This window comes from Macrosteles quadrilineatus, unplaced genomic scaffold, assembly GCF_028750875.1.
Source record: "Macrosteles quadrilineatus isolate MER2022 unplaced genomic scaffold, UCM_ALF_1.0 Scaffold_1__1_contigs__length_201487025, whole genome shotgun sequence".
In the NCBI taxonomy this organism is placed as follows: Eukaryota; Metazoa; Arthropoda; class Insecta; order Hemiptera; family Cicadellidae; genus Macrosteles; species Macrosteles quadrilineatus.
In genome coordinates this window covers 160,708,326-160,729,029 of record NW_026542594.1, presented here as the reverse complement: position 1 = coordinate 160,729,029, position 20,704 = coordinate 160,708,326, and the positions used below count along the sequence as shown (strand labels likewise).

General features: G+C 32.5%; 1 protein-coding gene across 2 annotated transcripts in view; it reads left to right on the top strand.

Moving 5' to 3' along the window:
• The window catches only part of LOC128988576 (atlastin), a 29,941-nt gene extending 13,318 nt beyond the window's left edge, over positions 1–16,623 (top strand). The window contains exons 9-11 of one of the 2 annotated variants that reach the window (XM_054409978.1): positions 12,529–12,743; positions 13,124–13,190; positions 14,037–16,623. In XM_054409978.1, the coding sequence (XP_054265953.1) occupies positions 12,529–12,743; positions 13,124–13,190; positions 14,037–14,141 (387 nt within the window). In that variant the 3' untranslated portion in view covers positions 14,142–16,623. Of the gene's footprint in view, positions 1–6,681; positions 6,946–12,528; positions 12,744–13,123; positions 13,191–14,036 lie in introns of those variants that run through there. The other variant, XM_054409986.1, reaches the window with a different exon arrangement.
• Positions 16,624–20,704: the final 4,081 nt, after the last annotated feature.

The window sequence follows — 20,704 nt, the reverse complement described above, 5'->3', positions numbered from 1 at the left end:
AGAGTTTTGGTAAATTACATGTTTTTTTAGCCCCTGAGCTTTAATATGGTACGATATAACTAAAAATAGCTTATTCCTATATTGAGGAATACTTCCTCCTGTTCCTTATTGAGGTGTGTTTTATTTAGCTAATGGGCTTTACTTTCTTCATTACAAAAAGTTTGAAAAAGTTTAAAGTTTTACCCTGTAAATCTTTTAGGCGTACCAGTACATTAAAGGTATTTGACTTACTTGTACCTTAGATGTTGCATATGTTGATTTTTAAAGCCTTGTAAACATTTAGTAAATATTTTAATGTTTTGTTCATTTTTGTTTGAAGTACTCCAGAACAGTAAACTGAGAACTTACGTACCTAGTAACATAGACATGCTGTGGCAAAAGGTTTGTACATTGGAAATGTGCTTTGGGCACTGTGTGCCCAAAGCACATTTCCAATGTACAAACCTTTTTTTACTATATCTTACTTTAAACTTTTAGGAACTACTTAGATTGGAAAAGTACTGTAGACCTAATGTTTTTGATAGTGTTTGTTTACATAAGCTTTACTCAAGCTAAAAATGCTTATAATTCCATAGTTAAAAGCACTATCTGAGAGATTTTATGTCAACGATTTCATAATACTCCCTTTTTCTAAGTAATAGGTAAACCCATATAGGTGTTGAAGTTGCACTCATACATGTGGTTTATTATTTTATTTTTTATTTGGTTTACTTTTAGTTTACATTTTATTTTGAGCTATCAGCAATGATAATGTAGTTCCTTGCTATAATTGGTGTTGGTGTTCTATCTATCAGTATATCCTGTAGCTTGTCCCTCCTATACAACTGTGAGTAGTATGATCCGCTGTACATAATGGCACACATTGGGATCCCCTGCACTTTACAGCAAGATTGTAATAAAGCTTGGCAGAATTTAGTTGGTAAAGGAGACGTTCGCCTCTTCTGCATCTGTGCTTCTACAAATAGTATAGGTAAGCAGTGTCGTTTTAATTTAATTATTTTTTATCTTACTAAGTTATTTTAATTAAATGTAAAAACTTGTTCGTTCCTATTTTTCTAATAAGGCCCATTCTACACGAGCATGAAAACCGTGACGGGATTCTTGCATGAATGCACCAAATTTGTTGCAAACTACATGTGGTGGGATCCCCGTTGCGTGGAGTCCGATTGAAACCCTCAGGGCCATACTACATGAGGCGGTTCAGACGCCGGAAGGACTTGGTGGAGCTCGCTTGTAGAGCTGACCATCCATTAAGCTATACGACTGCTATGGTTGGTATCCATCTCAAGCTATTCAAACTGCTTTGGAAGAAACTAAAGAAAAGATGTGATGGTGGACTCATCCAACTTTATCAAACAGCCTCATCAGAGGGACAAACTATGCCATGTTTAGTGACCATTGGAGGTACCTGGAAATGTTTTTTTTTAGTTTTACAGATTGTCGAGAAATTCGATGAAATTGCCAACTTCGTTCCAATTTTGTGCCTTTATTTTGCGATTAGAATACTCCTTGCTCTTCACATTATATAGGGCACGCCCAGCCTCCGTCTTGCAAAAAAACTAATCCGTGTCTAACATCACACCGCACCATAAAACTCAAAAGCAACTGGAACTGGAGAATAGATGTTGGGGTGTGAGCTTCCGCGCACGGTTACTGCTACGTGTGAAATGGCTGGCGGGATTGACGCCAACATGGACGTCAACTCCGCACTCCCGCTTACGGACGTGTCCAACCACGACGTTAATCCCGCTCGTGTAGGGACACCAATGGTATCTGTTGAGCGTGTAGCCCTGATGTGGGAATCCCGTCACGGGTTTCATGCTGGTGTAGAATGGGCCTAAGATAAAATATAATAAATTAAGATAAATAAAGCTCGTTTTTCATTAAAAATTCTGAAATGCATTGGTTAAAAGTGTAAAACTCCCCTTTTTATTATTTTACCATAGTTGTCATAATACAATTTTGTCTAAGCTGTTGCCTTCTCATAATAATTAAAACCTTTTTACTACTGAACATCCGTCACCTGAAAATAAAATAATTCTGATTTTTACTAAACTGAATGATGTAGCAATTCCTAGGTCATACAGGCTTCTAAACATCATTTATAGAGAAGAAGCCCTTTTTAACAACAATACGCTCGGCTATTCCTGACTGGTTTGGTTCCTCATTTCAGTAGGCAGTCTATTGAGCATATGTAAGGTGAATACCAGATTGGCCTTTATAGTTTAGTTGAGTCTGCAGCATGGAATGGTAATTTCACTCCTGTTTCCAAGGTTGTAGTTAGGTAAATTAAGAGTAGTGCTCTCTACAAGGAGTCAAGGGTATGAGAATGGACCTTGAGAATATAATAGATGTTTTACAACAAGAGGACACTATTGGCTGATCGAGCTTGATAGTTAATGTGATTGTGAAGGAAAGCAATTTCTACCTTGCAGGCCGGATATTTGACTATCACTTTTCCACAAAATCTTTCACTGGTATAAGATTTTCCAATATCCAATAAAATTTTCAGGTTTGTTTGCACTGAGATTGAAAACCCTCTTTTTATTGACTGTTAGTTTCAGTGCTGAGTAACTGCCATTGTATAGGCCATACTTTGACTTAGGTCTAATAAGCACTTTTATTGTTTGTATCAATAGCTCTTTATTTGTATTTGAATTTCTTTTACATGTATTTCCACCCATAGGATTAGAAATTAATTTGTTCAATACATTTAAAAATTATATCATCGTTTATCTTAGGTTTTTGATGTTATTATGCCAATTTTAGGGTTTTTTTGATTGAAATTTCAGTTGTTTAATCTTTGTAATTTGGTAATCTGATATGGATAGATGGGATTGTTCCATTACTCGTATTCTCAGTTTTATTTGATACTTTAAAATAATACGTATTATGTTCACGATATGACGAAAACTTTTCATTACAATATTGAGCCGATCAATCTTGTCAGTACACTTTTTGATATTGATGTACTGATGTTAAAATTCACTTCTTCCAATCAATTTATTTATTCTAGTCTCGTGTTATGTTTCCAAGTTTCTGTGTACACCACTATTTATGACGGTGTACATGTATTGTCCTAAGGTACGATTTCCCTAACCTCATTTTAGACTGTTGTGCTACCATTTCCCCCATCACATGGGTCATCTATGGTTTTTCTATTGTGGATAGCACTTCATAGTGGTTGGTAGGTGCCATGTTTTCAAAATAATTGCAGTAAGGTTTCTTCACTCAGCTAAGTATTGTTCATAAAAATGAATTCAATTATTGTTCCCTCATTTTTGTAAATATGTTCAATGGAAATCCAACAAACAAATCGATCATGTGAATGGCCTAAACACAGACAACCTTTTTGTTTGAACATTCTTTCTTACGAAGAGCAGCCTAAAAGAAAACAGATTTTGCTGTCTTTGTACTGTACATATATTTTCCCCTTTATTAAAAAGGGTTAAACTATTTAAAAGCCTCATTGATTATTTATTACTGTACATCCAATTAAAACTTTATCTTTCTTAGTATGATAAGTCATTCGAAAATCATTGCTGATAACATTATTCTTAGTTACTTTAATTTTCTTATTATTTATATTTTTAATTCTTTACTATTACTATAATTTTTGCACGTATAATATTTTAGTTATTTGGGAGTTTTTTCCAAATTAAAATTATATCTTAAGAACTATCTACTGTAATATTTTAAATTAAATATTCATGTGACCCATGAATTTATGTATACATATTATATAGATAAAAAACATCAGAGTGTGTATTTTCAGGCAAATATGAGTGAAAGACTAGTGGTGAATATTCAGATTTTACACTTTTGTTACTTACAAAGACAAGCAGGTTCTTCAGCCTAAATCATTTATGAAAAGCCTAAATTCATCTGGGTCTATTTTTAAACAATCAAAATGCTGATGATACATTCATTAAATGGAGGCCTATAATCAAGGTGTATAAAAGAAGAAGTGTGCATGCAATTTGTTGATTCAAGGAAATCCAATTTTCCTTAGTCCGCAGTTTATTGCACTAACCACTCATTTAGAGAAAATTTTCTAAACAGTAAGGCTCGAACGTAATGACCGACGTATATAATATTTTGAAAAGAGAAGTAGATTATGACGAGAAAATTTTTCCGAAACCTATTATTATGACCTGGACCAGAAATCGAACATGTAGAAGAGTAAAATAGCTTATATAACACTATATTCAATGCTAATAAGTAACTAATGTCATTGGGAAATTACAAGAAAACATGTGGTTTGGTAAAATAATAAACGTTCAGCAAGCAGTTTGTGTGAGCGGAGCCGGCGAGGCATGGTTGGGGGCTTGCACGTGAAGTAGCTGTGCAAACTGGACGATTTTATGCCTCGCTATACACACACCTTCTTTTATACGCCTTGGTCTATTATAGAACTATTAGTAGGTTAACTAACCTATTTTAATTGCCTAAATTCTATTTGGGTTGCATATGAAAGATCAGATATGTGTGTAAACTGTAATACTAATGTAAAATAATATTTAGCATGACTATTTGTGGCTTTGTCCTCAAAGTAAACATGTACTCTGTACATATCTTTGAGGAGCTCATTATTGTATAAATAGCTGTAAGAGTCCCCCTGTATTGAGGGAGTACTTGATGATTGATGGTGAGCATGCAGCAGTAGAAGGGTTGTTGTTTGCCAAGTCAGCAGGACTCTGACACAGATTCTAAGCCAAATAAAATAAAATGTATTTGTAAAAAAAACTTACAATTTGCATCGTTAACACTATACTATATTGAAACCCTGATTAACCTAAATAGAGAGGTGAGACCCTTTCAGATAACCTATTTTTTGGGTTATGTAATTTAACGACTATTTCAGTTCAAAGGGATCTACAACAGTCGTGTTTTTAAATTATTCCAATTACCGTCATCTTAAAATTTACAACCGTGAACACAAATATATGTTTTTTTGTTTTATGAACTTAATACCTATCACAGCATAAAATATGTATCATAATATTGTAAAAAGGTTAAAATACCTGTAACTGCCTCGAGATTCATCTGCTCCTATACTGGACTACGCGCTTTTCAATGCATTTGCATCATCATCAGGTCACAAAACTTGAAGAACTTAAACCATTCTTGAATTGGTCACATCGAAGTTTACACAAATTACACAAAACATTAAAATGTGTAAAACAAAATGTTAAAAAATTAATGTTTTGTGTAATTTATGTAAACTTTGTCACGACCAATTCAAGAATGGTTTAAGTTCTTCAAGTTTTGTGACCTGATTATGATGTAAATGCATTGAAAAGCGTGTAGTCCAGTATAGGAGCAGATGAATCTCGAGGCAGTTACAGGTATTTTAACCTTTTTACAATATTATGATACATATTTTATGCTGTGATAGGTATTAAGTTCATAAAACAAAAAAACATATATTTGTGTTCACGGTTGTAAATTTTAAGATGACGGTAATTGGAATAATTTATAATATTATTGTCAACTAGATTCGTAATAAACAACACAACATGAAAATAAGTATCGATATTCTCTGTCGTCATTCCGTTGGCCATCTACTTACGCCACGGTTGACCATGTTGCTTAGCTAATTTTGTAATCACAGAAGGTTACCTGAACATCTGATATACATCTTTAGCATCAGTTTTACGATATACTGAATCTTAACAAAATTTAATAAGATTTTTTAAGTGAATAAAATATATTCTCTGTAAACAAACTTACCTATGACAGTTTTGTTTTTGTTTTTTAACTAGCATTTTAGTTCAATTTTTAGAATCAAAAAGATTCACTCCTCCGCATTGTTTGCTTACCTTATAGTACTAGTGTCGTAAATTTTATTTAGTTTGTTTTGATTTAAGTGTTGTAAATAAACTGTTTCAATACATTGAGTATTGCTAAAAGACTTTAAATATTTGCCTAATTATATCTGAAACAGTACTTTTGGCAAAAGTGCTGCCAACATTACCTATTCCCTGAAAAAAAGTAACAGAAAGAGTAGAGGCTATGAGGTTTTTTATAAAAGTAAACGGTAGAATGGTAAAGTAGTGCAAACAACTCGCATAGTTAGCCATTACGGCACTCGGAGAAGTTTTTAAGGCACAAGCCAAGGTTCGTACCTTAAATTTTCTACTTGTGTCGTAAAGACTATCTTCACATGATCGTTGCGTAAACTATTACAGTTGTATGTTTAAAAATCCATTCAAAATGTATGTTACGTATATGTACAGACAATTTAATAAACATTTATGTAAATATTTGTAACTTCTAGTATATTAAAAAAAAAACACAGGACGAGCAATGATTGGATCTTATAAATTTTAGGTTCCATAAATTATAATTAGAGCACTTCTGGAAGAGAATATATTTGTTTGGTATCTAAAAGATTCTAAAGTGTAAATATTTTTTGAACCTTGAAATATTAAAATTCCAAAATGTTTGTATATAAATTAGATATCCTAGAACGTTAATTCTTAGCATCAACTTGAGTTTTAAACATAACATAAAATAGTTGGTTTCTTTGTAAATGTCAAAAGCTGGTAAAACTCTCTTACACACCTACCTGTAAAAAATGAATAGAGTTTTAAGTCATAGAGTTTTCAATTTGGAATACTACGTCTTTTCTTTTAGTATTTTGTGTTCATGAAATTAAAGTAGTTGTTATTTTTGTAGGATATGGACATCATGTTTTCAAGTTACCGTTCACAGAATGATGCCAAGCAGCTCACATTTGGAAGCATGTGGAAGTACATTGTTATTTGCTTCTTCGTCTTTGTATTGGCAGCTTTGATATCGGGACCAGAAAAGAAAGAGTCCTCTTCGATGTTCATGTGCCGAAATTCAAAGAAGTGTTCTTGGGGCAATGACGATAGCTCATACTTTTTTTAAGTTGATTATTATTTTAATTTTTTATTATTTACAAATTGGTTGTGAGTTTTTCTTGTTGTCATATATTGTATATAGGCTAGTAAAAATATTTATACAATTCCAAATAAAATAGTATGAAAAAAAAAACTGATAATCAAGTCGTCAAACTACCAAAGTGATCAAAGCAAGTAAGCTATTAATATTCATCTGGTTGCGGGGCTTAGCTATGGTAAATATGTTAAATTCACTGTAATACTCCAATTCAGGGTTTAAGGATTTTTTGGTGGATACGATAAACAGCAGGCTTTTAGGAACTTCCTGATGAAAATAAATAAATCTTTATTGTCAAATAACGTTTTCATAAATAGTTAAAAGTACTGCTTGAACTCATGAAACTTTGAATTGTCAGCACTACTACCTTCTTCAGTTGTAAGGTAAGCCTGCTGTTCATTCTACCTATCACAAAATCCTTGGAGAGATAATTTAATTTTAAATTTATTTAGAAAAAAAACATGGAACATATTAAACACTGAATTTAACAACTAAGAAAAACAAACAGAAAAAAAATAGATTTATAACAACCATGCCAGTGTTGTTATGACCAAAGTTTGAGATGTCCTGGAGCAGCTTGTGTGAACCCCCACGAACAAAATTAGTGGGTGAAAGATGTAAATTCTGAGGAAATTTTTTTTATTCAATAGCTTATATTCCAATTATGAAGATCAGTATGTTTCATAGTCAAAGAATTTTTAGTCAAGAGTCCTTCTCTTAGGATTTTTTGTCGGGTCACACTTTCAATAGCACTTCTCTACAATTTGCATGGATTGAAAGATGTATTTCTTTAATATCTGGTTTTAGACTGAAGTCATTCGACATTGCTTGATTGTACATTAAGTTGTACATTATACATAAAACTAAACTTAATGAACCTAACAGCCCAGACAATATTAAAGAGTGGCATGTTCCCAATATTGTTTATTTAAACAATCATTAAGAATTTGATCACACCAAAATATAAAAATGTCAGCAGAGGTAAGCAGCAGTTGTTCACAGCAGCCGGCCATTCCTGGTGTTATTAAATCCGACATTCAAATTAATTCACTGGACGTCTCATTCATACATCAGGTACTTTACATTTTTGAATACATAACTTACATTAAGATGGCACAACGCAACGTTTGGTTTTGTCACTTAATGTGTAGTGTTGGGGATCATGACAACAACAACACAAATAAATGGAAATGTAAAACTATCTGTGATCCTCGTGTTTGTTATTTTTGAATAAAAAATTTTGTTGTATGTGGATTGGATATTTGGAACCTACATGAGGTCCACAGTAACTTTTACTTTTAAAATTCCTTCCACATTAGGACATTGCTAAAAAACATACTTCATTTTATTTTCATAATGAAAGATTCAATTGATTATATTATTCTTTATGTATTATTTAATATTTTTATTTACCATACAGTATTATCATGTGATTTATGTTAACTAAAGAGTATAAGTACCGGTACATTAATTTAAAAAATAGAATTATAGAAAATAATCTATATTTGAAACTCTTTACACTTTGGTACATGGTTTTTCATTCACCAAACCATTTAGGCTACCTTACTCACAGTTTGTTTCCAATAAACATAAGTTTATTTACTTGCTAACTAGTGACCGTTGAATCCAGAAAATGTTATTTGTAAATTCAGGAGTCTCACCTTTCTGAACATGTACCATTCTCTTATAATGTCTAAATTTTGTGCTCCTTTTATTTGAGTTTAAAACATTCAAACGTGTTTTTTTACAACAGGAAAGTAGGCTTGCTTTTCCTATATCCTCAAGTGCTAGGCTCCTGTGCTTATTAGTTATATAATGGCAATATAACTTGTGATTTATGTATGTTTACAACAAAAATATGTACCTTTTGAAGAATACTTTTACAGCAGTGTAGCTTACAGTTGTTGTTTAATGTTTATATTATCCCTGCTTTTAATTATTAGCTTTCCAAGGTAAAGGTACCTCAGTAAGACAGGCTGCAGCAGAGGCTTGAATCTTGGCCATTGTATTTTGAATTAGGTTTTATTGTTGCTTGTTTTTCTCTTGGTCATGTTGCATTGTTTTCTTTGTTGCATTGTTTTCTATTTCAACTGTTATGTTTGCATATATTTTTTATGGGTTGATTCCACTGAATATCTTGATGTTTAGTTTCGTCCCCATATGGGAAGAATGAGCGTGCTCCTAGTAAACTATATAGTATGTAAATATGAGTCTTACTATTCTTCTGTTATCCAAACAAGTTTTGATTCATGCTATTTGCTTAAGCACACATTATGAAGAATTGGGTCTAATAAACATATCTCTAAAATAAAGTAAAAAACGTCATTTCGGAATTGGTTTTAAAACCATGTATTGTCATGATGACATGGCCTCTGGATTGTCTGAATTAATGTATAGTGGTTTATGTTACCTTGTTACTGTCCAAAACGATCCTTTGTAGTTTGTTGTGACTACAGCTGTTTCGTGCTTTGGATGGAGCAAATCATCGGGTCAGAAAACCAGAAGGTCATTTCTGACCCGATGATGTGCTCCATCCTTAGCACGAAACAGCTGTATTGTCTATACATGTATTGTCACCTAAAAATAAGTTCACCTAACTTTGCAAACACCTCTCATCAGAAGACATTGTTGGACCTTGTAAACCTATTTCCCATATAAGTAACAAATCTCTCGTTACAAGTAAGTAAATGTGGTCACCTGATAATGCAGGTTATAATGTGGTTATACTGGTTGTAGTGGTTATGTCATTTACTGTTTCATACATAGATAATTTTACAACTTACGTTTTTTGGTTTACGTTTATATATAAAGCTTTTGTATACTTATTCATCACACGACTAATCAAGCTAAAGTAGTTGTATCGAACAAACATTGTTTATTAAGTATTGAATTAAAATGTTATTGGCAAAGTTCATACATATACATGATCATGGATTAGTTATATTTCAAAGTGTGAGACCTCATTGTCGATTGAAAAGCTGTATCTAGCATTCCGATCTGTTATACAATGTGAATCTATAATTTATATTTGCAAACAGTAGTATTATAATATGTGTTCCTACTATATTTTGTACTTTTTTAGTTCATAAATAAATATTTCAACTATAGTAGCATTTTATTTTGATTTGAACCTTATGATTACACCTTTCTCTCACTAATATGTGGACCAGTCAGTGAATATCCGAATCTTCGTATACACACCGTTTTTGTTTTGGATTTTGCAGGTTTGATTGCTCTGTACTGTGAAGTTTGAATTACTCGACTAAACTAATTCATTCCATACCTGATTTTCAAAACTATGTTTAAAGCCCCCTATAAACAGTCCGACATGTCTGTTGACTCATCTGACTTACTGTGGTACATACGACGAACCATGTGTGGGTAAAATAAAACCGGGTCCGCAGATATTGTTGATATTCTTCGATTTTGTTGACAGGCTTCTGGTACTCAACCAAGAATCTGAGACAAAACATAACCTTGTCAAAACAAACTTATAAACACACCCTGCCATTGGTGTAAAAATCAGCTATTTGAAATCACGGAAACAGATGGACCAACCGTTAAGTTTTGCACCATTCTTTTTTAATAACCATGTAGTATATAAAAGCCCTCAGCTTATTTTCTCAGTTCCTTCAACAGTGTCATAAGGCTGTAAACACCTTGTTCATTCAACCATTTCTTTGTCCATCCTTCATTTTTTACGATGAGGTTTGTTATCTTCGAGACAAAAGAAGTAAGAGTGTGATCTCACTTAAAGCAATTTTGTCCCGAAGTGTGAAGGTCCTATGCTGACCGAATAAATCCAAGTCAGATCGTGTGTGGTAAAAACCAGACTGGACATGTTGGACTGTGTATGGAAGGGCTTTAAAGTTCACTGGGAGGGATTCGGAAAGTTACCTTATAATTCCATACTAAGCACTCCTTGAAAATCAGAAATTCAAATCAATTTATTAGTTTACATTTTTTTTACAAAAAAAGCCAAGTTTAATGAATGGAAAACATTAATAAAATTTCACAATTGTAAAGGCATCAGATGATGACTCTTTAAGTCCAGTGTTGGATTATTACTGTGTCGTGTCATGTTATTTTGTGCCAATTTACTATGGGTACTATGGTTTCGCACCCAGTATGCTTCTTCCTGTGAATATCCATGTATCACATCAAACCCGTCACACCATACAGGCTAAACTTACACATCGGCCATGTTGGTCTGCTGCTGTTCTAATTAGCATTTCATGATTGGTGGCGTGTTAGTAGTTATTAGTTAGTATATATTAGTTGGTTCTAGCGTTTTCCAATCTCAATTCCAGTTTATAGTCCATGAAATCAATTCTCAATACAGAATAAAATATTTGTCCAGAAATACCAAACAAGACTTAAAAACTGTTTCTAAGGTTCTTTGAAAAGCGGTTTTTTTCTGCAATGCATTCACATTTTCTTAACACATTTAATACAATTTATCTGTTTAACATTACAGCTTTCACTGTCTCAAGCCTACTTCCTTTCAATGCTTACTTATCTCTCAGGAACATAAAATACAGTCTCATGAGCTACTAGCAAGTCGGGTTAGTAGGGTGGATGTTCCAACACAGGAATCACATGCTTGTAGCTTGGTTAAAAATGACTTGACAATCTGAGAGTGCAGTGTTAAAGGATTCATTATTTACTCTCCCACAATTGATCGCTGTCTTCTTACGAACAACCGAAGAGGTGCTAGAGCCTCAACGCAATATTCATTCTTAGTAATGTAACACAGCTAGTGTTGTTGCATTATTGCTCTTGCATTGTAACTCATAATAAGCATAGCATATATAGCAGGCTGCGCAGGACGGAAAGCTAGAGAAAGTGTTTCTAGAAAAGTGTCAAATCTGAATCTTGGATCCACTGAACATCAGCAAAAAAATTTGAGCTTTCAAATCTCATATAAGGTTACACGCCGTTTGTCTGCCAGTGTTTGTTCAGGGCAGCAAATGTAACGGAATCTAAATAGTTGGGCCAAGTGGATAAAAATGAGTATTTGTCTTTTCATAATTTGAGTATTTACTTACTTCAGAAGTGAATAAGCATGAGTATTTACTTGTACTTGTAACTTTGTAAGTATAGACCCCCAAAGGAGTTATACCCTCTGAAACCTATAAATTTGGTGTTAATAACCACGAGTAAATACTTGCCCAAAGAGTAAATACTTGTTTTTAAACCAGTTATCAGTAACCCATGTTTGTTTGAGTTTACTTGTTGAAAAATGCTTGCAATATTTAGTATAGTATTTGGTTATTATACCATAGGTTACCAGCTAGGTTTATTTATTTTTATTTGCCTCGTAGCTTAGAAATCGCTCATTTAAGCATATAACTTTATTTTTATGGGAGGACCCCCGGACCACCGCCTAGTGGGTAATCTTACCCTTCCCCTTGTATAAAATAATTATTTCTACCAAGTTACTTTCCAATTAAATTATCTACATAATGTCTCTCACCACAATATCAACAATACCTTAATCCTGTAATCATCCACGAGACATTCAAAATTACCAAGCATATTGTTATTCAATTTGTTACGTTTTTATTGAGTGTGTAAGTTAATAATGACTTTCTTTTGTAGGACATTGATGAACAGTTCAACGCTTTCAAAGCACATAATGAAAGCAAAAACATCTTTAAGGCAGCTCGAACACCGGCTGTGTTCTTTGTGATTGCGACTGTGTTCTATGTGATATCAGGAGTGTTCGCATTATTTGGCCTTTACCCTCTCGCCAGCACATGCAACATGGTCATGGGCATCGCTCTTCTAACACTCATCCTCTGGTCATATATTAGGTAAATTAACTGTTAGCTCACTCAAGTTTCAATAAACCATATTCATCATTTCTTCTTAACAAATTCTAAAGCCAAGTTACTTTTTTCCCTTCAAAGTACAGTATATTCTAAGGATAAAGAGGAAAATTGAACCAAGGATACTTTGGAATTAAGGAAGTTTGAATTAAGCTAGCTCCAATGAAATGTTTACCCCAAAATGTCTATGTTTGGCTGCTATAAAATAAAGAATTTGAACGTTTTTATTGCTTACATGCAAAAACTAAGTGAATACTATCTGTTTAATTCATTTTGATTAAAAATATCTTCTTCGTGTTAGTTTATTGTAAAATAAATATTTTTAGGTTCACACATTTTAAAGGCACTTGATGTTACAATTACAGGTACAGTGGAGAAATGAGGGAACTTGGAGAGCAGCTCGATGAAATAGCAAACCTCATTTGGGACAATGTATGTACAGCATTTTATTTTTATTTTATATAAACTAGTTCATCTGTTGTGTAGATAGATTATATCAAATATTTGCATTGAATATGCACAGTTAAAAATGAAATCATAAAACATGTTTATTTATAGGTTGATTTAAGGTAAATTTGTGGATATTTGGTAGTTCAATCACCTTGCAGCAGCTCATTTGATACAATACAATAACATAGCTTATTAATTTGTTTTGTACATTATTAAAATTGTTTTATTTGTTACTCTTAACTGTAATTTCCTGCAAACATTTGGTATCAAATTCAGAAAAAATCCAGAGCTCCAGAGCTTTGTTGCATTGGCTTTTATAGTGTTTTTAAACCTTTTTTTTTAGATGGCATAGTACCATCATTGCAAAGGCATCTGACACATAGCAAAAAACAGTTGTTTTGTCATTGTGATTTTACATTAATTTTATAACTCCATAGCATACTTTTAACAGTAAATTCAACATGTCACCAAAGCTCTAACTCAATATCATATCACATCTGTTCATTTGTATTTGTGATGTGTGTAAATGTGCGTTTACCAGACGACTGGTTAAAGTAATATCTTCCATAAAATGTTTAAAAGCATAGTTACAGTAATTAATACTGTTTCCACAGCATGGTATCGGTTTAACCCAGCATTTAGACTTGTTGAATTAGGAAAATCGTTTGTGTTCAAATAGTTCAAACAAATTCTGTTACCGAAATAAGCTGCAAAGAAACTCTCTTGATTAAGAGTATTCGTTTCTTTCAAATAACCGTAGTTGCAATCATGATTTCATAGAAAAGTGTTTGTTATTTCCCACAAACATTATGTGATTGTTGACTGCAGGTGATGAAGCCGGTGTATCAGCTGTTTGTAGAGAAGAGTCTAGAACACGCTGCCAGTCAGGCTGCCAACCTTGCTACACAGAATGGCAAGGTGAAGGGCTCGTGATAGCGACCACTCACCTACCACACTCACCAGTGCCTCCCCCCCAGTAACAGATCCATAGGTTGTTAAAAACTGTTGTGAATAGTTAACCAAAAAGGCACGATTGTTATCTTGTAAATATATATCTTTGTTAATACATATTTCTTCCCTGGTTATACTTTGCATTTGTTTTTATCACATTTCATCTTCTTATGATAATTTCTATTATAATTAAATTTCTAGCTGTACACCTGTGTTTAAAATTTATTGTGATATCGCTTTTTGATTTATTTACTATTTATTTACTTATAAAATTAATCCTTTATTACTGTTTGTATGGAGTAATGTTTTTTTAATTGGTTTTTGTCTAGATGTCGATTTCCAATTTCATTATTTGTACGTACGATCGGGTAATTTAGAGTAGCATAATTTTATACATTTTTATTTTGTACATAAAATGTCCGTTTTCAAAACATAGTCTTTCATCAAATAAATTATTTAAGTGTGAATTTGTGGTTTGTTATTACTGATTAATGAGTCAAGCAAAAATATATTGTACTTGTACTATATAAAATTGTACATTATGATGATTTTAAATGTATTCAAATGTCATCTTAAACTGGGTACTATGTTTAAATACATGTAAAATATGTCTTAAATACACAACTACAAGTATTTAAATATTTCTACTTTTGTGAAAAATTATATCAAATATATAAACTATAGGATGAAAACCCTTCAGAACTATTTCCTTTAAATATTTTACCCACACATAATCATAATGAATCATTACATTTGATCCTTCCTTATAGTAAAAAAAGAGAGATTATTGATGTCTTCATGATTCTCCCAATATATATGTAAATAGAACATGAACAAAGGTTTATTGTACATCACTATTTAGATTCTCTTCAATATACAGTGCCATTTGTTAGTAACTATTCATAGCCATAGACAAGCAGCTATAGTATTGCCTAGTGCCTTACCAGTGTATTTAATTGTTTGTGGCATAAAATGTGTTTCATGTATTAGTACTAATCAAAAAGTTCAGTAATACTTCTAACGAAACCGAAATAGTTCATTAATTTGTTAGTCTAGCATTCCTCCCTCTGTTTTAAAATGCAATTCAGTTATTTCGTCTTGAGTACAGTAGAACTCCAATAATCCTAATTTCAACTAACCGAATCACAGATTATTTAAATAGCTTACAGAAAGAATTTTAATAGCCTAAAACTTAAGTAATAAGGAATTTTATAGAAGAAGGCAGATCACCAGCAATCACACGACAGCTAGAATTTTTCGCAATATCATCTTTAATAATTATGTTGCGTGAAAATCGAGCCACTCGCACACCTTTACTAAACAACTTATACATCATTTTTAGTATTTGCAGGTGTATAATCTGTAAAAATGTTCTCATTTTATTCACCAGTATTTAAAATTTCTTTCAGTACCAAAATTTAAGTATTTCCTTTAAAATGCCCCAAATTTCGGAAACAATAAAATTATACACATTTGTTATCATCCCAATTTGGTATGGTCCCAGTTGATTGGATAATTGAAGTTTTACTGTAGCTATGTATTTAGTGTATTTGGCTGTCTAAACTTTTATTCTGTACTGAAACTTACAGAAATGAACGCAATATTTGTTTGCCACAATTAACATTTTACTAGTTACAAAGACCATAACTCATCTATTGAGGGTTGTGTGATCAATAAAATCCTCATAGAGTAGGGCTTCCTCATTACTTAGTTTATGAAGGGAGCTACCTTTTGATCATACCATTTCGGTAATTAAAGATTCTCTTAACACATAATTTTACAAAACATTCATTTTTATTCTACAAGTCTATTTTTTTATTTTTGTTTTTTTACATTAAGCCATTATATTGTTAACCCCTCTTACATTACAATAATTCTACAAATACAAATAAATTAATCATAAGGCAAAACATCCGCTAATCCATGATTATCACACAACTTACATGCTTATAATCTTAAATATAAGAAATTTGTTCAATATAAGAATTGTTTATTGCTTTTAGATGATGAAAATAACTATGTTTAAATTTCTGGAATAAGAGTAAAAAAGTTTAATCTATTATTTGTTTAAATTATATTATTTTAAGGTTATAAAAGAATTTAAAAGAAAAAAATATTTATTTTTGTACGATATAGATAATTATAGCCTATGTTAGATTAAATTATTATTCATTTTTTGAACAGCTTTAGTTGAACTTATCGTGCAGTATTTTTTTTAACAGTTATGTTTTAAAAACTTTCCTTCAAAGTCTTTTTGCTTGACAGTTTTACTTATTGTTTTTTTTTTTATGTGTGTTATGTCTGTGTCAATAATTATAATATTAATATTATTATTTTGCTCACTTCCTGTTACATTGTTACAATAATCAAAGTTTTAATTAGTAAGTGATCTTGTGATAAAAATGTTGCCAAGTGTAAAAATGTTGATTGGGTCTTTTGGTAAATAAACCTATTTTTATAAAAATGCTGATGTTATTTACAACCCTTTATATCCTCATAAATAAAAATGAAACATTATACAGGGTGAATAAAAAGTAAAGACCCCCCCCCCTCTAATATTTTTCCAAGTAAATATACAGAGATATCCAAAATGGTAGCCCGTCAAATGTTGTGGAAAATCAATGGTAATATTGGTTCGTAATGGTAATACTGGCTACCATTTTGGATAGAGAAGAGATAGCGACCTCTAGTTTTCACCATTCTTTAAGTTTTTCTAAACACTTCAAAATGAGGTGTCACTTAAAGGGGGTTTACATTTAAAATATTTGAGTTGCCCCCGAAATTCCCCCTTTTGGGGGACTTTCAATTATTTCAAAATCATAAAATGAAACTTCCTGCTTAGATTGCACGACCACCAAAAGGATATATATGTATATTTACTTGGAAAAATATTAGAGGGGGGGGGGTCTAGACTTTTTATTCAGCCTGTATGTATATTTGTCTAATTTAACCTTAACATGTATCCATCTTTTCAAAAAGATAACCACATGAAGCTGTGAGCCTCTCCTAGGATATTGGGATAAGTTGGTCACGGTGCACCCATAGAACAACACTACTATGTAAACAAAATGATGGACGTTTAAAAACCCAATTTCGTGTGACTTTTGTCAAGTTTTCTCCCAATGTCTATCACATAATCATCTATGAAATAATGAACAGCTGTTCGGATCAAGATTATTTTTTCTCACTGTCACTTATATGTTTACATTAAATGTTGTTTACAAATACCGCAAACATTTCCGATGATGTTTTGAAAGAAAAATCAAAACCAAGTGAGATTAAAAAAGATTTTCCTTACATAAAAGATTTAATTAATTGCAAGTTCAATAATTTGTATTGTAACCGTAAATGAAATTAGAGATTCTTTGTGTGTAAAATTGTTCTGAAGTTTTGATAACCGGGAAAAAGACTTTGAATCAGTGTTGTATAGAGCTGGGACACTTAATTTATTAATTCATTGTTGCCAAGAGCTTACTAACAGGGTTTTCACTCATTGACGGTGTTTCAATGCAGTTGTATAAAGTGAAAAATCACAACTGCAGTGAGTGATTGTAACAGAGGTTTACGGATGATGCTAAACTCACTTTTCCAATGTGTCACTTTCTGTTTCTACTCACCGTGTGTGTGATGCAATCGCTCGACCATACAGCCAATAGGCCCATAGCCTGTATCTTGGGTACGTAGGCCTACCCAGTTATTCATAACAACCTATTTGACAACGATCCTTAATACCGGTACTTTTCCCTAGAATACATGGACTACCTACTTAGGAAATAAAATTACAAACTTCCAAAAACCCAACATTGTGTGATTTTTTCACATTTCATTCTAATGTTTACTACATATACCAAACATCGTTTAGAGAATACTTCATCTAAAATTGTTTGGATAAGGTTGTTTTGTTGCAACTGTCACCAATATGTTTACATTAAAAGTTGTTTACAAATAATGCAATTAATGAGAAATAGCTTTGATTTCCGATAACTTTTTGTGAGAAAATCCAAAACCAAGAGAGATCAATAACCTCGGGACTTGATTAACGCATTTAATTGGTCGGATGTACTATAGTTCTTAACTACTATAAACGTTGGTTTTCGGTACTGGTTCTTTTCCTTAAGTGGTACCAGCAAGAATCATTTTTACGCCATACTACACTGTTTTAACGAACTTCCCACGCAAGTATTTAGTCCAGAAAACAGCTGTTTGCCGCCAGCTTAATCAAATGGGGTTTCATTGCGTACTACTGTTATGCAATGAGTTTTACCGGACACCAATCAGCTGATTATACTGTATTTGGGTGGCAATGAGTGATTGTAGACAAAAACATAACCTCGCTTAGAGGTTATGACTAGTGATTTTTAGTCCTTTAGTTGGTGGTAATATATAAGGATTTGTAGAGATTTAGTAGTATGGCGTAAACTATCGTACGTAACTCGTCCAAAATGTGTTTACCGGACTCGTATGGCAATCCCGTACTCGACTTCGTCTCGCACGGGAACGACCACACTCGTCCGGTAAACACTTATTTTCAGGACTAGTAACGTAATATACTATTACATACCAACACATCACTATTTAGAAATTAGTTATCGTTGGTGTTGCACCTTATTTATTACAGTCTTATTCAATTTAATTGATGTCTTAATGTAAGTTTTGCTTTTTCTGTCTGTATTCCAAAATGTTGTTTACCAATCTAAATCGTCTTTAGTACTTCGTTTCATATAGTAAGCCGTCATTTCGACAGCATTTTGGGTCATCTTCGGACTAAGCAAATATTATATTGTTATGATAAAATTTGATAACACTAACAAAGATTTCAAATACTAATACAGTAGAACCTCTTTAATCCGAACTAATTGGGACGGGGGGTAGTTCGGACTATTGAATAGTTCGGATTATAGAACATATTGTTGTTTTTACATAACAATAGCTAGGGAAAAGTGAAAATACCTTATAAAGTAAAATACAGTGTTTTATTAAATACAGTAGTAAACATAGGGAATAAACAGTACTACAATTGAAATAATTATGGTGCGTATATCAATTAATAGAGTATACAATAAAGAACTTCTGTACTGTGTATAGAGTACAGCAATGAGGCGTTCGGATTAGTGGACGTTCGGCGGATTAAAGAGGTTCTACTGTATTACATTTACTTTGCCATGGTTAAAGCGTAGCAAATTCCCCAATCAAATTCTGTATTTTTGTGTGTATATCTGTTGGTAACGCATTAATGTCCTTATTTCTCAGTGTTTCATGGAAAGGACAAGAGCGCCTTTGATAATGAAAATGTCAACTGGAATAAAGAGTTTAATGGTGAGGTTGAGGTAGTATTCTAACTAATTTTAACTATTGTGGAAAGTAACTTTTAACTATAGGCCTACCTTTGGGCTATGTCTCATTGATCTATAAAGCATTTTTTTTTTAGTTTAATCATTTTGGCTATAACATGGACCAACACGATCCAAGTGACATTTAATTGTGATTAATTTATTTTGGCTTGAAACTGTCAGATACTATATTTGTGAAGGTTTATAAATAATAGTTTTGCAAGCATACCTGAAAATATGCTGAAATATGCTGTTCAAAATATAATAAGGTTTCAACTGACTACTATAAGATCCCCGTGCGTAGAACGGACACACAGCTAGTCTATTCTAATTAAAGATAAACACTAGCAAAAAGCTTTTTTGTTTACCACAAGACTGTTGCAAAATGATGACATTAAAAATTGTACAGAGACTTACCTGAATCAGGCTCTCAATTTAAAATAATTTTTGGTCAAGTTAAACATTTTTGGTCAACAAACAACAAAATACTGAATTTTTACAATGGCTTTGGGTATTTAATATCTGTACATAGTATACAATAACATTACTCATGTCGTAACAAATCAATATAAACTCCTCCCTCTACTGGAACATTCTTTTTATAACATTAGCATATTTAATATTCTCTAACTCTAGTCTATGTTGGAGCGTTATCAGTCTTTCCCTAGCGACACCATTGTTAGGTTCAAGCTTTTTTACTTGTTTCAAGTCCATGACTGCCAGCTCCGTGTCGTTCAGTCTTGTGTAGCACTCTGATCTTCTGAGTAATGCTTTTACATTTTCAGGTTCAATGTTTAGAACTTTGTTGCAAAGTGTTAAAGCGTGAGCTATGCTGTCTGCCTTCAAATGACACCAAGCCATGTTGTTGCAAGCTTGGACATATAAACTCTTAGCTTCACTGTCTTCTTCGATTCCCAGAGTAATTAAAAGTTTAACTGACTTATTGAACCTCAAAAACGCATCCCTCCACCTCCCCATTTGAAACAATTGTACACCTTTCAGTTTATGTTGTTTTGCAATTTCTAATTTCATTTCTTTTCCCCATTTATAAATATCAGGAAACTGGATAAAAGTCAGCAATAAAATTTCCAAAACGATGCAACCAGTGAATTCTTTAAATGCTAGTGTTAAAACACACTCTTCTTTCAACACCATACTTCTCACACATTTTTCAATTTGCCTATCCACTTCACAATCAGCGTGACCAACTATAAG